Genomic DNA, 16,589 nt, shown 5'->3' on the forward strand with positions numbered 1-16,589 from the left:
AAAGAGTGAGCGTCAGAGACAAAAAGAGAGCAAACGTCAACCCGGAGAGACTTGGAGCTGCCTCAGGAGATGGATACAAAGATAATCAGAATCGAGCCTAAAGATAGAACAGCAGAGACACCAACTAAAATAAAAAGAAAGAAAGAGATGAGCAGAGTGACCGTGTCAGAGAGAACACGTAACATTAGAAAGAGGAAAATTGAACAAAAAAGCATATATCAGAGTCTGCATTGAGGGAGGTAAGAGAGCAGGAAAATGAGGGAATGAGAACGAGAGAGAGACTGACAGTTATTAACCTTCTGAGCTGAGAACATCAGGATGCAAAGCTGTTTTCTCCCCCGATGATGAGTATCTTCTTCCTGTATCCTAGTGTTTCTCCAAAAACGTCATCAGCTTGTGCTGCTGGGCAAAGCTCACTTGTTCAAAGATTTTAAGGAAGTCCTGACCAGCTTTCGTCATCAGCAAATGACAGTTGTTAAGTACCCATTTCAGAATCAAATTTAGCCCAGTGAATCCTCCCAGACTTCTGGCAACTTTAGCCTCCAGAACCCAGCTGTAAACCTCGGAAAAGCCAGAGAGATCTCCGAGCTAGTGAGGAATCTTTGTTAGAAGCGGGTACTTTCCTCCTAGCAGAGGTCCTCATCTGTTAACTCTTATTTAACAGAGAATTATAACAAGCCTCGCTATCTTGTTTTTTAGGTGGTGGCAGCTAACAAAGAACAAATTGCAGAAGGCAAGTTGTGTTGGTCACAAAGAAAAGTGCTCTCTTATAGCCCGACAGTGAGGAAGGCGGCGGAAAAACTCACACCAGATGCAGAATTCGCAAAGCCTGCGACCTTTCTTTCTTTTTTTTAGCCTGGGATCTTTCAGGGTTGGTACAAATAGTCCAGCAGACCTCTCGGGACCAGGTGTCCTCCCTGTAAGATCTCACAGTCAGTTAAATGACTGTGGAAATTTCAGAAATAGAGAAATCTTAGAGATTGTCTTCTTTAACTCCTTCATTAGAATGTTTCAAAGACACTAAATAAAAGCTTAAGGGGTTTCACATGTATAATTCAAAAAGATATCAAGTCAATATTGCTAAAATGAAAGTTTTGGCATTTGAAAGGGTAAAATTCTGTCACCTGAAAATCGTTTTTATTTTGGGGCACTTAACTTTCTGATGATGCTAAATAGGTTTAGCATTAGGATAGATCGGCGTGGCCATTGGTGGCACCTATTCATTAGGATGACGCTCTCTGAATTAGCCTGGTTTCTCTGTTCAAAAGACAAGGCATGACTAGCATTTCTGTGGGCCCCCTTCATGTTTCTCCTCTGTGGTAGACCAGCCTGCAGAAAAGAAGAGTCAAGACAGAGGTCATAAAATTACTGATTTTCTAACTGATTCTTCTTGGTGGCTTTTGGAAAAGTTGAGAAGTATATCCTTGACTAACAATGTATTTATGTGGCTATAGCTCTAGTTTCTTTATATCTTACTACAGAACCTTTGGAAAGATGTTCAACCCAGCACCCTGATCTCTTAGGACCAAAGAAATCTGTCTCCATCTTCCCATCAAGCCCAGACCTCTCTGATGTCTCCTCTAGCTCTGTCCTCGCTCTGGGGTGTTTGTGGCTGTCACTCAGTGTTGAAGCATATCTTAGACTCCTGCGTGTCACCAGATAAACCCTTCGACCTCTGGAGGCATCTCGAATTACCACTCCAGCCCTTTCTTCTAGCCCAGGTCACATTGTGACATGAATCAGGTGTGCTTGTCTGGAAGCTACAAGGGGCTAAGGGTTACTTATTGTACCTCTGCTACTCTGAACTGGTGGTATGTGTTTTGTTGCTGGTGTCTGTAAATGGAGTCGAGAATGAAGAATTTCTGGATTACTGTGTGTGCTGGTCTCTGCTCCATGGTCCTGGGGCGGTGTCTCTCAGGGAGACACTCTGGCGGCCGAGGACCGCATCAAGTCGTGCCTCAGGGCCTGGAAGAGGCTACGGAGGGACTGGGCCCAGATGTCCTTCTGATGCCCCTGGGACTGGGCCGTGCGGTAGGCTGTGTAGGCCAGGGTCAGCACTGTCCTCTCAAAGTCCTCTTTCTTGAGGGTGCCAGGGTGGCTGGCGAGGCTGGCGCTCAGCCGGCGGATGTCTGGGATACGCTTGGGGATCACTTCATTGCAGACAGCGTGGAAGTCAGAGGCCTTCCGCAAGGAGGCAAGCTCCTCGTCCTTGATGGAGATCTTCAGGTCAGGGCCGATCTCCAGTTGGGCCAGCAGGAACTGGTGAGAAACACAGGATGTGGAAAGACATGAAGCATTTGGGCATTGTTGAGGACACCATTGTATTCGTCATCACACGGGTTCATTCAGGGAGGCAGCTGCAGAAAAAGCTCTGGAATCCCAGAGACCTGGGTTCCACTTCCGACTTTCCCACTTACTGTGTGACCTGGGATGAGCTACTTAACTTCTCTGATCCTCATTTTCCTCCTCTGTGAAATGATTAGTGACAATACTTCACTGGGATATTGTTAGAAGTAAATAAGACAAATATGGACAACGTCTAACACTGTGCCTGGTACAAAGCCACTATTGAAGTGCCTACTTACTGTTTCTAGTGTCCCAGATCACCTCCTCCTTCCCTTTCTCCCTCCCACCAATCAAAGATCTTCTAAAGCATGAACTGATTATTTTGGGTAATTTTTTATCGGAAGCTGGGAATTTGAAGGATGCAGAGAATTGTGCTAGGAATTAAGTGGGATACAGAGATTTGTCTTCATCTCTCACCTGTTCTCTAAGAGTAGGGGTGGGGTGTGTCACATGCACCGCTGCTTAGATCCAGGCTCGTGTCGGGAATCTGGTACCTCTTGGACTCAGAGTTCTAACTCTTCCGTCCGTCTCTGTCTTCCCTTGGCTCTAATCCATCCTCCACGCTCCTGTATGCTGTCTTTCTAAAACACAGATCTGTTCCTATGACTCCCATGTGCAAGACTTGGCACAGGCTGTGCATTTTCCTTTTTGCTCCCTGAAGCAGGATTTTAAATCGACCCCCTGGCTCACCTGCTTGGCTACAGCAGCTGTTTCTTTGCCAGACAATTCTAGTGCATGGAGGAAGTCAGAGGATGTCAAAGCTGGGGAGGAATTCTGGAGATCACAGTTGAATTCCCTCATTTAATAGTGAGGAGATCACGCCCAGAGAGAAACTGTGGCTTATGCAAGGTCACAAAGCTGATAGGTGACAGAACCAAGACTAAAGCTCAGATCTTGAACCTGGGATCTTACCACTGAACCAAACCAAGCTGCCTTGGGAAACTTCCCTGTGGTTTGGAGAGGGAGTGGGGTCTCAGTGGTGGAGGTGTGAGATGTGAAGTGTGAGAGGTGATTGTCTTGGGTGACCCCAGGAATCAGAAGCTGGGCTGTCACAGTGTGCAGTTCCTGGAGGCACGGCTCCACGCAGACACTGGCTTGGCATCGCCTGAGTGCTACTGCCGAGTCCTGCCTCATGGCCTTCACCGGGTGCCCCACTCTGCTGTTGGGGCTGTAGTGGCTCCTATGAGCCAAACCTAATCTCCAATTTTGCCTCAACTGAGCTCCTAATGCCATCATTCCTGTCATGGCGTGCGGGAAAGGAGAGGGGGTATGAGCAATATCTTACTTTGGGATGGGCAGGATTCGATGACCTCCACAAATTAGTCTAGGCCAGTCGCTGTGGCAGCAGAGGCCATTCATTTTCAGGGGCTCGGGTCATTTCTCCTTTAAAAATCATAGAGAAGGGGCAGTGCCTTTTGGGTGACTGGAATTGACTGCGTTCTCCCCTGCCTACCTCGTAGAGCAGTTCTACTTCCTCCAGGGAGGTCTGCAGGACGGGGTTCAGCGGCATCGACGAGGATCTCTTTGGCCGATGGGCAGCAGGGAAGAGCACGGCTGAAAGACACAAGAGTGAGCTCGCCGGGCTGCCGCGTACACACTGGCCTGCTTCCTCCTGTTGACCTTAAGGTTAGCTAGCCAGCCTTGAAGTGACCGACTGGAAGTGGCGGTGGACATCAAGCAGGGAGATGTGACAGACAACCCTGGTGTGTCCCAGAGAGCTCCCAGGCATGTCAGAAGTTACTATTTCAGACCAGTGATTTCAAACCAGGCTGCTCATCAGAACCATCCCAGAAAGTTTTGAAAAATATGTATGTCTGGGAATGTGTATACTCTAGGGAATTTATATTAAAATGAAACAAAATAATACAAAATAGAAATGAGCAAACAAAAAAACCCCAGATTCAACAAATGAGTTCCCTAATAATCCTGTGCCCTAATAGGATTGCACATTTTAGCACTTTATTTTATCAGTGTGAAGTGCTGGTTTATATTTATTCACAACCCTTAGAATTAGAGGTTCAGACTTCTGGCTGCCCCAGCCATCTAAAATATAGCTGCCAAGAATCTGAACACAGGTGACAAAGTAAAGGAAGAGAGCTGCCACAGACCCTGACACTTGGCTCCAGGGGTGTGTGGAGCCAAGCTCAGGGTTTCCTGCAAGGGCCGGCTGACTTAGAAATGCATTTAGCATAAAGTTGATGACTTGCCAGTGTTGTTCCTGAGCAGCTGCGTGTAGAAGTGGTAGCTGGAGGAAGACGATGGGCTGCTAGAGGCAGAGGGGGTAGCAAGATTTAGGAACTGACTGAGGACAAGAGAAGGAGAAGACAGGGTATTACAGAGTGTAGGAATAGTCATTATGAATTTCAGCTCTCTGGGGTTGTATCAGGCTTGGAGCAGACAGCCCCGTGCACCTCCACAGCCCCTCCACCTACCAGGGCGCTGTGCAGAATGATGGTCAAGCCTGCTGCCCGTTGTAATCACCTGGGAGCTGTAAAAAGTCCTGATGCTACATCCACCCCAGAGATGCCCATGAATTGGCCTGGTGGTGGCATTGGGCATTTGGGTTTTTAAAATCTCCCACGTGATGCTGATGTACATCCAGTCAAGGTTGAGAACCACTGGGCTAACTTGAGAGCAGCCACACAGCCCCAGCAGCTCCTTCTATACAACCTCAGGTCAAGCTCCCTCTGATTCTCAACCTTGGCTGCCATTAGAAGCATGAGGAAGCTTCTAAAAATCTTACTGTCCCAGTTGCACCCTAGATCAATTAAATCAGAACTTCTGGAGCTGAGACCCAGGCATCGGTATTTTTTTTGGTAAGGGAGATTGGCCCTGAGCTAACATTTGTTGCCAATCTTCCTCCTTTTTCTGAGGAAGATTGGCTCTGCGCTGACACCTGTGCCCATCTTCCTCTATTTTGTATGTGGGACGCTGCCACAGCATGCCTGGACAAACAGTGTGTTGGTCCGTGCCCAGGATTTGAACCAGTGAACCCTGGCCTGCTGAAGTGGAGCATGTGAACTTAACAACTATGCCACCAGGCCCGCCCCAGGCATCAGTATTTTCTAAGCCCCACCAGTGATTCTAATGTATGGTCAAGGTTGCCAACCAGTGGAACAGGAGATGCCTCCTTCTCCTGAGCTCTACCTGAAACTACAGGCAGAAGCAATGAGTCAACAGAGGCGAAGGCCTCCTCAAGCCCTAAGATCTATCCAATCACAACCATTGGGTTTTCCAGATCCACAGCAAAGCAGTGGTGCCCTGCTACGTTCAGAGCTCACTCCCATCTTATGGGGCCTTACAGGTCATCTGAAGAGACCTAGGCCATCATGTTCTTGGAGGCAAAAGAGTGGAGGCACAAAGACGGAGTGCACTTGACCCTGCTTTCCCCTTGGTGGGAGGTGACGCCAGGACCAGAACTGGTCCAGAGCCAGTTTTTCTTTCTGTGTGTCCTTCCTTTCTTCCTACCATGAAAGGTGGGTGAAACCCCCTTCTTAGGGTGGGATCTGAGAGCAACTTTACTTCTTTAATTCTTCTCTCTTATTGAGAAATTAAAAGTCTTGTTCCCTTTATAAAAATTCACACCCCAGCTGGTGAAGGGGATGGGAGGGGATGAACGTCCCAGGCACGGAGCCCTTTCTGCTGCCGTCATCTCTGACTTCAGATGGTTGCCTCCCGGGAAGTTGTTCACAGCTAGACCTGCACTTTCTTCACTCCATTGTCTCCCTGTGAACAAACGGCAACACTCTTTAACGTGCTCACCCCAGGCGGACGCCTAGTTCTCAAAGAGCCGGGAAGAAAATACTTCCTGATTCCAGGCTGAGCTTAACAATGGAAACGTGGTCATTTCCAATAGCCCTTGTTCTCATGCTTTTTAAAATAATAACACCGTTTTGGACGATTGTTAGAAATAGCTTTAGCCTCTAGACTAGGGGACCAATTATTGCTTCAGAAAGTGTGTGTGGGGAGCACAGGAATCTTAAAGATGGAGCCCTCTCTCCTTCCTCCCATTCTCCACATCGTTCTACCGCCTTCTGCTGGTCTCCCTCATGTTGCCGTAGCTGCTTTGACAGTGTGTGTTGGGCACAGGCTCTTATGACCCCTTGGGCTGGGTAAGTGCAGCCAGCTCTGGGCAGACGTGCCAGCAGCTGCCCATAGCTGATTCCCCGTGAGTGAGGCCTGGAGAGGATCAATTCGTCTTCCCTGCGGATGCTGCAGGTGGTGGGCGAGAAATAAGCTCTGTTGGGTCCATGTCAACAACTGGGGTAAAAAGTTAACTGTACTGTCACTCCAGACGTTCTTGTCCATAACGATGACCCTGCCAGAAGTGCAAATGGCTGGAAAAAGAGCTGACCAACTCCGAGATGCATATTCACAAAGCTTTAAACTAGACTTGCCCCCACGTGGTTAGAAAAACAGCCCTGTTCCTGGGAAGCCCTGCCCTGTGACCCCGCAGTACTCCGTTGTCTTCCTTCTCTGCCTCCTACGCTTTCTGCATCCATGCTACACATTTCACACCGTGCCAGCTATCGCCAGCTCCTGGCAGGGAGGGAATGGGCTTTATGCTTCCTTTGCTTGACCTCGGTGTCTGCGTAAAGCTGGGCTCTGACTGCAGGCTCAATCTATATATTTTGGAATGATTTTAAAAATAAACCAGGTACTAAAAAAACAGCAATAAAACAAAACATCCCTGGAGACTCTGCCATTGGAGCTCTGCTGGTTTTCCTTCCTTTCCCTTGCATCCCATTGCCTGAATTTGTGGAGGTCGTTTCACGTTCGGCTCCCTGCTCACTGGAGTGATGAGCTGTGGGCGGCCCCGTCTTCGCCAGGCCGAGGAGAGGGAGAGCGGAGCGCTCCCCGTGGGACGGCCATTAACAATGGCGCCTTCTCTGAGGGAGGAGGCGCAGGGGTGGGTGGGGGACCAGAGACTAGCAGAAGGAGTCCACTCCCTCAGGAGCCACCTGAGTGTGGAGCCTCAGGCAGGAAGGCTGCTTGGACAATTATGTCTAAATCGCCGACTTTGTGTACCTTTTGCTTGCTGTAAAGCTAGGCCAATTTGTTTCTTTCTTCTCCACTCAACATTCCACACCCAGCCTGCTCTCCAGCGGTTTCTTCAGGATGTGAATGTGCCCACGAGAGCCACTCAGTGTGACCAATGGACACAGGAGACTCCCATATCTCCCTGCGTGAAGGTCTGCTCCACAGGCTGGCCTTGGGGCAGGGAAGCCTTGAGCTTCTCCCGGGTGCCTGACTCCCTGGACAGATGAGTGTCTGTGACACGTTGGACCGACCAGCAGAGAAGAGATGATTCACTTGCTAATGGTCACACCACACGCACAAAGTCAGTCCAGGAACTGGATCCAGAAGTTCACGTGTTACAGCATGTTCAGTCCACGTCTTCTGTTGAGAGACACACTGTGACCTCAGACCAAAGCTGTTAAAATGTGGAGCTCAGACAGAATAACAGCTCATGAGCCCACTGTGTGCCAGTTAATGTGCATTGTGCTTTCCACACGTACCTTGGGAGGTAAGTACTAACATCCCATTGTATAGTTGAAGAAATTTGGAGGTGAAGGAACTTGCCCTGGGCCACTCAATCTGTTTGCTACAGGACTGAGATTAAAGTCCAGATCTCGCAGGCTCCAAAACCCACTCTCGCTGAGAGTGTGAACCATGCTATCTTTTTGTAGGTGCATCTCTCTCAGTTGCTCAGGCCAAAACCTCGGTGGTCATCCTTGCCTTTTCTCTCTCTTTCACGTCCTGCTTTCCACTAGTCAGCAAATCCTGTCAGCCTTCCCTTCAGGATATATCTGGAATCTAGCTACTTCCTACCACGTCCCTGCTAGCCTGGTCCACGTCTTGAGCACCTCTCCTACCAACGTCTCTGCTTCCATCCTTGGCTCCTGCCCTCATTCTGTTCCTAACACAGCAACTAAAGCACTTCTGTGAAAACATAGGTCAGATGATGTCCCTCCTCTGCCGAGAACCATCTATGGCTTTCCATCTCACTCAGAGTAAAAGCCCAAGACCTTCCAATGGCCACAAGTGCTACCTGACTTGACTTCTTACTACCTCTTGGAACTCATCTGCTCTTCTCTCCTGACTCATGCCACTCCAGCTATAGGCCTCCTCACTGCTCCTTGAGCTCACCAGGCATGCTTCTGCCACCGGGCCTTTGCACTTCTGTTCCTTCTGCCTGGAATACTCACTCTTTCCCTGGAGACTGCATGGCTCACGCCCACGTTTCCTTCAGGTCTTCAGTTACTTCCTCAGGGAGGACCTCCCTGACTGCCTTATTTAGAGTTATAATCCTCTATACCCTCTAAGCTGTCCCTACTTTATTGCCATCCAACAAATCAAATGTCTTATTTACGTATATGTTTATTGTCTGTTTCCCCTCACTGGATGTCAGCTCCACGAGGGCATGGGACATTGTCAGTTTTGCCCACTGCTGCATTCCCAGTGCCTACCATCCTGCTCATGACTGTTTGTTGAATGAATAATTGACCACACAGAAACACATTAACTACCCTTGTCACTAAATTCCTTTCTTTTCAAATGCAGTGCTTCACTAAATCCTTCTTTTTCTAACAGGGTGATTCTAGAACTTATCAGCAGTTCCAGGTGCTGGCTAATTATCAGAAAGTAGATGTTGTCTCCTGTCTCCACCATGCCCTCCCTTTGTCTCTGAGGATCCCCTGTTCCAGTCTGGGAGGAGCTACTTTTTTTTTTTTTGTGAGGAGGATTAGCCCTTAGCTAACATCCGTTGCCAATCCTCTTCTTTTTGCTGAGGAAGACTGGCCCTGGGCTAACATCCGTGCCCATCTTCCTCTACTTTATACGGGATGCCGCCACAGCATGGCTTGATAAGTGGTGCGTATGTCCCCGCCTGGGATCCGAACCTGTGAACCCCGGCCGAGCCACCGAAGCGGAGCGCGCCCACTTAACCACTACGCCACCAGGCCGGTCCCTGGGAGAAGCTACTTTTAATGATCTCAGTCAAGGCTAGCCCCTGTCTCCCCCACATCTTAGCCCGCCCAAGCTGTCTCTCTCATTCATACAGGCAGAAGCCTCCCTAAATGGAGGAGTCTGTTTTTGCTTTGAGCCTGACCTTCTCTTCGACTTTCTGTAATCTGGGATAAAAATCTCTTCTCTCTTCCTAATCCCCAAATGGGTTCACTATAGCAGAACAGTATTAAGGCTAACCACGGTTTCCATCTAACCATGCGCAGCATTTGCATCAAAGGGCTTGCTGGGAAATCTTCAAGCTGCAGACATATCAAACCTAAACGCAACCAGATTTTTACTGACTCAGTTGCAGCAACTCTATGGAAACGACCGCGAGTGTGGAAAGGAAAGCTCTTGTTTCTAAAAGATCGTTTGCCAGATCCTACTGATACCATTTACTTTTTTGCTCCCAGGCCAGCCCTGTAGAAACGCAGTGATAATCTGAGTGAGCCTGGATCTTGGCCCCGTGCGTTGGGGTCCTCGGAGAGCGCTTCTGGAAGGGCTGCTGTGAGGCGGCTTCCTTCGGCCAGACCATCCCGCCACCCCGGGGGGAGCTTGGGGCTGTTGGGAACAGGGGAGCACAGGAGCACCTGGAAGGATGGAGAGGGATGGGGAGGGGATGGATGAGGACAGCCAGACTCTGATGCCATAGACCTGGGGTGGGGGGTGAGTGTCAAAATCCAGCTCTCTCCTTCCTACTAAGTGATCCAGGTCACGACTTCTTCCCCATCCTCCAGGTTTCTTACCTGTGAATGGTCAGCATAGTACCTGCCTCTGGCAGTGACCGTGGAGTGAAGGAGGTGGCCACCCATGGTGTCCTCAGTAATGCTAGTCCAGTTTGTCTGTCAGTCAATACTTACTGAACACCGACCACAGACCCTTCCCTTTATGGAACATTCATGACTGAAAACACACACACCACTAAAATGGACACCTGAAAATGACATAAATTCCACCAGATAACTAAGGGCCATCCTTCCGTATGAAATTGCTTTTAAAAGAAATAATTTACATGTATTTAATAAAAACGTAGATATTTATAGTAATTAATACATGTGTTTCTTTTTTGTTAAGACTGGCTAGCGCTCCCCCAACCCCCAGGTGGTGCTCTGGCAGGTCCTGAGGTGGGCTGGGACTTAGGCCAGGTGTGTCCAGCTTCCCTGGGCTGGCCATGCTAACTGCAGGTGAGTCATCTGGTCTTAATCAAGTTGGTGGGCCTGGAACAGCCATCCTGGCGTGGAAATCTACCTCCCAGGGGGGAATCCTAGAGAGCGCTCTTCTTAGGGGGAGACTGGGAGAAAGGTAGGAAAAAGGATGTCCTGACAGCTGGGTGTACTCCTTTTGGGTTTATGTCTACATTTCTACATGTGGGGGCAGGCGGGTGGGGGAGGGCTAGGGCTGGGGTGGTGGTGAGGCGGCGAGGGAGGGTGGGGGCTGAGGTGGTGGTGGGGGGTGGGGGAGGGCGGGGGAGGGCGTGGGCTGGGGTGGTGGTGAGGGTTGTGGGCAGAGGTTGGGGGTCTGAGGGCTAGGGATGAGTGGAGGACCAGGATCTTGTAGGGAGAGGTCACCCTCAGACTATTTCAAAAGGGAATTCTTCTAACTTAGGCCTGGAGTTGGGGTGGGGGTGGGGGTTGGGGTCAAGATCAAGGTGAAAGGAACAAGAAGCACATTTGAAAAATAGTTTTTTATTTGGGTGTGATTCCCATTCCATCTTAAAAAAAATGGAAATTGTGTCCTCCTTTTAAAATTAGAAAAAAATGTTAAAAATGAAAAAATATCTACGTGGAAGACTTTTGATGATGGTTGGAGGGGCTTCGTGTCATTTGTTGACTGACACTGCTGTGAACCACTAACGTGGCATTTAACACCAGCCTCCTCCTCTTGGCCTCTGTTCCAGCTGTTGGCCTCATATCTTTATAGAGATTGTTATTGTTATTGTTATTGAGGGGCAGACTTTCCCCAGTGAGGAGGGGATGGGGCCAGAGTAGTTACTCCCAGAATGCTGCTATAGACCTGTCTGTTGAGAACCTCAAACTTTCTTTATTGAAGCTTTTTCGTTTTTTTGAGTGGTAGGTAATAGCTAACATTTACATAGTTCTTCATTTACAAAGCATTTTATTTACTTTTTTGAATATGACCCTCACAACAACACGGTAAGGGTAAGTTTTGTTATTATTAATACGTTACCTTTGTGAACTAAAGCTCAGTGAGGTTAAGAAACTTGCCAGAGATCACACAGCCAAATAGAGGCAGACTTAAATTTTGAGTTCCTTGCAGGGTAGCTCATGATGTGGCTATGGTGTTATAAGCCTCGTTACAAATCAAATCATCTCATTTGGTTTTCTAACAGCCTGTGCATTAGGAAGAGTGGATATTATCATTCTTTCTTAATGGGCAAATTAAGGAAGTTTCCTAGTGTCACACGGGGTAAGTGGCAGAACCCAATCCTGAGGTCTCTGCACTCTGCTTCCAAGTTTGTGCACATGACGAGCAGGGAGGGGTGTGTGCAACGTTATCAGAAAAAAGGAAAAGGCTACATTAATTATTTGTCTCTGCGCAACAGTCATTTCACAGCTCCGCTCAGAGAGCTGGCGAGTCCCTAATCTCAGGCTTGTAAAGGAGAAAATAAAAACTCCAACAGGTGCTGTGGCTTTTATCGCCCTCCCTCCCCCAATTTCAGATCCATCTGCTGCTCCTTCCTTCCCTGAAACTCTCCTTGAGATCCAGGAGGCTTATCCGCATGCTACCATGCCAGCCTATTTTGGATCTCTAGAAACACCTACGAGCCTGACTTCTTTTTCCAGTTCTTTCCGGGAGACCTCAGATGACTTTAGGCAGCGGAAAGATTTCAATTGAGATGGGGAGGAGGTGGTCTGCACTATTGATCCCTTACCTTTTTAACAGTGATAAACTCTAATTGGCTGGAGGCGCTGGCCAACTGGAGCCAGTCCTGGGGCAGAGAGAAAGGATGCCATCCGAGGGAAAGGAAGCTGGCCGTGAGGGAGAAGGTCTTCCCGGACCCCCTCCTTTCCCAGGTGGACCGGCGGGGCTGACGGGAGTAGCAGGCGGGCACACATGTGGCTGCTGGAGGGTTACCCTTCTCCTGCCTCTGGGCCAGGTCTGCCCAGCTGGAAAGATGTGTCCACTCCTGGTAGGGAAGCAGCGTGGAGACCTCCATACTGAGCAGCGCGGCCCAGGGCCTCTTGTCAGGTTCCCCAGGTAGTGACCATTTACATCCCAGCACCCACCATGCCATCATGTTAGCATCAGACCTCAGCACCTGCTCTCCAGGTGCCCTGCCCAGCTGCAGCAGCCTAGGGGGGACCTCCAGGGGGTCTGTCCACATTCTGTGAAGCAAAGATGACTTCTCTTGGGCAGGTCAGAAGGGATGCCCTCTGCGTTCTCCACCTTGACCGAGGCCCCTCAGCAGCTTTGGTTTTTTTCAGTGTCATTTTCCCGTCACTTCTAACATGTCAAGAAGCATAAAGCCATTGGCAGAGACGAGATAAAAGGAGGGCGTGGGGCTTCTAATTTCCTTCCGCCCCCTCCACTCTTCCCCCTTGCCAAATTCCTAATTGTATTTAAGAAAGAATAATGAGCATCAAACAAACAAATAAATAAAAAGCGACTCACCCCGGCTCCACCTGTGGGCCACAGTAGCCTGAGCATCGTAACACAACAGCAGAAGCAGCAGCGTCTTCCAACACATCTTTTCCTCCAAAAAGGTGAAAAGTCACCCTCAAACCCACTGGGACCCCAGGAGCTACAGGTATGGCCGTACTGGTCCTCCCAGTGCGGCAATATGGTTCTTACCACCCTTCCCTTCCAGAAGTGCAGAGATGCCCTCTCCCGCCTCAGAGGGGTGGAGGCAGAGGCTGCTTCCTGGGGGGGCAGGGGCAGAAATTGGGACCTCTGTTAATCCGACTCTCTCTGGGATTGGGGGACTGGGCTTCCACAGACAGACTCTGTTTTTGAGCACATCTGGAGTGACTCACGGGGCATGTGATCTCCTTGGCAGTGGGGCGGATAAATATAATTTCTGTACTTGAGTTCCATGTGTTGGATGCACTCACTGGAATCTTTCTTTAACAAACAGACTTGCGGAACTTGTTAGAGAGCCCGGCGAAGAGTTGGCTGCTGTCCCTGTCCACACATTCACACCAGAGCCAGGGGCGAGGGCTGCTGGAAGGGCTGGGACGCTGGCCTGGCAGACGCCGGGCTGACCGAGCCCAGAGTTGCCTTCAGGACAGCACAGTCATTGTGGTATCTGGGCTGAGTGTCACTTGTTGCCCTTCCCTGGAGCTAGACCTCGCGATGTTGGTGCCTAGAGCTAGCTCCCAGAGCCTCCCCGGGCTCTGGGTGGATGGGGAGTCGGCAGGTTGTGAGGAGCAGAAGTACAGAGGTGCACGGTGTGTAGGGATCGTATGTGCAGGTAATGATCAGGGGCCCATAGGTGACCTTCTCCCCCCATTCATGTTCATGCTACCCCAATTTCTGGACTGTGTCTAGACCTGGGACCAAACCACTTTGATTCTTCCAAATAAAATGTTAGTGTTTTTCTATGATTTTTTTTGGCATTTAGTTAAATTTTATTGAGATGTAATTGACATGTCACATTGAGTAAGTTTAAGGTGTACAACCCGTTAATTTGATACACTTATATGTTGCAATATGATTACCACTGTAGCCTTAGCTAACAGCCTCCATCATGTCACACGATTATCATTTCTTTTTTGTGGTGAGAACATTTAAGATCCTTGATCATTTTTAAAGCTTGCCGTAGACCCCTTGATTTTGTCCAATACCGCTTCCTCATCTCTCTGAAATTATAGACGTGTAATGCTAAAGCCTGAAGGACATTTAAAGATGATTTAACCCTGTAGGTTTCCAACCTGTAGAGGTGGTGCCCAGGGTGAATGGGTCCCTGAAGAAGAGACCTCAGAGATCGCCTCTGCTTCCGTCAGAATTCCCGTTTTATCTGTTATAAGATGGTGCTTGAAAAAAAATTTGACCATAGAATGTGAAAACCACTCACCTCACTAATATTAATAATAGCTATTGGATGCTTAATTTGTTCCAGGCTCTGTGCTCGGTGCTGTCTGTGTATTGATTGATTTAATGCTGGCACCAAGCTATGAGGTCAGAATAGAACAGTACTCTCCAATAGAAATACAATGTGAGTCACAAATGTAGTTTAAAATTTTCTAGAAGCCATGTTAAAAGAAGTAAAAAGAAACAAGTAAATCATAATAATACATTTTATTTAACCCAATATATCCAAAGTATTATCATTTCTACATGTAATCAATATAAGTATTAACAAGATACTTTCTATTCTTTCTTTATACTAAGTCTTTGAAATCCAAAGTGTATTTCGCACTTATGGCACATCTCAGTTCAGACCAGCCACATTTCAAGTACTTAACAGCCACACGTGGCCAGTGGCTACTGTAGTGGGCAGCTCAGGGCTTGAAGGGGAGAGGGCACTCTGCAGCCAGACTGCCTGTCTTTATATCCTGGCCCCTCCACTTACTGGCTGTGGGATCTTGGCTGAGTTCCTTAATCTGTCTTTGCCTCCATTTTCCTCATCTATAGAATGGGGATAATAATAGTTTCTTCTTCATAGAGTTGTTGTGAGGAATCAATGAATTAGTATGAATGGAATGCCGAGAACAATATCTGACGCATACATGTGTGCTACATACACATGAAGAGAGAGGCTCAAACAGGTTAAGTAATTTGCCCGAGGTCACCCAGGTAGTAGGTGATGGAGCTGGGATTTTTTTTTTTTTTTTCCATTGTTTGGATATACCACAATTTATTTAGCTATTTCTCTGTTCAACCATTTCCCTGCTAGATCTTTATGATTCTGTTTATCTAACAGCAGACATTAGTATGTAAAATTTGTTCCCAACATGTCTAGCCCAGTTTTACAAGTTCAGGGTAATACTTGTGTTGGAATAGGTTTAATAGAACTCATTGTCATTTGTAGGGCGTGCACCAGCCCAATTTGTTTTTATTTTTATTTTTTTTTAATTTTTTGTTTATTGCAGTAACATTGGTTTATAACATTGTATAAATGTCAGGTGTACATCATTATACTTCTATTTCTGCATAGATTACACCATGTTCACCACCCAAATACTAATTACAACCTATCACCACACACATGTGCCGAATTATCCCTTTCGCCCTCCTCCCTCCCCCCTTCCCCTCTGGTAACCACCAATCCAATCTCTGTCTCTATGTGTTTGTTTATTGTTCTTATTATCTACTACTTAATGAAGGAAATCATATGGTATTTGACCTTCTCCCTCTGACTTATTTCACTTTACATAATACCCTCAATGTCCATCCATGTTGTCACAAATGCCTGGATTTCATCATTTCTTATGGCTGAGTAGTATTCCATTGTGTATATATACCACATCTTCTTTATCCATTCGTCCCTTGATGGGCACTTAGGTTGCTTCCAAGTCTTAGCTGTTGTGAATAACGCTGCAATGAACACAGGGGTGCATGTATCTTTATGCACTTGTGTTTTCAAGTTCTTTGGATAAATACCCAGCAGTGGAATAGCTGGATCATATGGTAGTTCTATCCTTGATTTTTTGAGGAATCTCCATACTGTTTTCCATAGTGGCTGCACCAGTTTGCACTCCCACCAGCATTGTATGAGAGTTCCCTTCTCTCCACATCCTCTCCAACACATGTTGTTTCCTGTCTTGTTAATTATAGCCATTCTGACGGGCGTGAGGTGATATCTCATTGTAGTTTTGATTTACATTTCCCTGATAGTTAATGATTTTGAACATCTTTTCTTTTTTTTTTTTAAACTTTATTTTATTTTATTTTTTTCCCCCAAAGCCCCAGTAGACAGTTGTATGTCATAGTTGCACATCCTTCTAGTTCCTGTATGTGGGACGCGGCCTCAGCATGGCAGGAGAAGCGGTGTGTCGGTGCGCACCCGGGATCTGAACCCAGGCCGCCAGTAGCGGAGCGCACGCACTTAACTGCTAAGCCACGGGGCTGACCCTTGAACATCTTTTCATGTGTCTGTTGGCCATCTGTATATCTTCTTTGGAGAATGTCTGTTTAAGTCTTTTGCCCATTTTTTAATTGGGTTGTTAGTTTTTTTGTTGTTGAGATGCATGAGTTCTTTATATATTTTGGAGATTAACCCTTATCAGATGTATGGTTTGCAAATATCTTCTCCCAATTGTTAGGTTGTCTTT

At 47.7% G+C, this 16,589-nt stretch overlaps 1 protein-coding gene across 1 annotated transcript; it reads right to left on the reverse strand.

Moving 5' to 3' along the window:
• Positions 1 to 1,914: 1,914 nt before the first annotated feature.
• Positions 1,915 to 13,063, reverse strand: FAM180A (family with sequence similarity 180 member A). Its single transcript, XM_058569322.1, has 3 exons — positions 12,988 to 13,063; positions 3,800 to 3,900; positions 1,915 to 2,259 (listed from the first exon to the last, which is right to left on the reverse strand). Exons 1-3 carry the CDS (start codon positions 13,061 to 13,063, stop codon positions 1,915 to 1,917), a joined length of 522 nt encoding a protein of 173 aa, XP_058425305.1.
• Positions 13,064 to 16,589: the final 3,526 nt, after the last annotated feature.

Source organism: Diceros bicornis, chromosome 3 (assembly GCF_020826845.1).
Source record: "Diceros bicornis minor isolate mBicDic1 chromosome 3, mDicBic1.mat.cur, whole genome shotgun sequence".
NCBI classification, from domain to species: Eukaryota; Metazoa; Chordata; class Mammalia; order Perissodactyla; family Rhinocerotidae; genus Diceros; species Diceros bicornis.

What these genes read in the sequence shown, in the direction of transcription:
- FAM180A (XM_058569322.1), bottom strand. Translation starts at nt 13,063, where the DNA reads ATGTGTTGGAAGACGCTGCTGCTTCTGCTGTTGTGTTACGATGCTCAG. An exon ending in GGCCCACAGGTGGAGCCGGG is followed by an intron (nt 3,901 to 12,987) that starts GTGAGTCGCTTT and finishes TGTGTCTTTCAG; the next exon opens with CCGTGCTCTTCCCTGCTGCC. An exon ending in AAGTAGAACTGCTCTACGAG is followed by an intron (nt 2,260 to 3,799) that starts GTAGGCAGGGGA and finishes GTTTCTCACCAG; the next exon opens with TTCCTGCTGGCCCAACTGGA.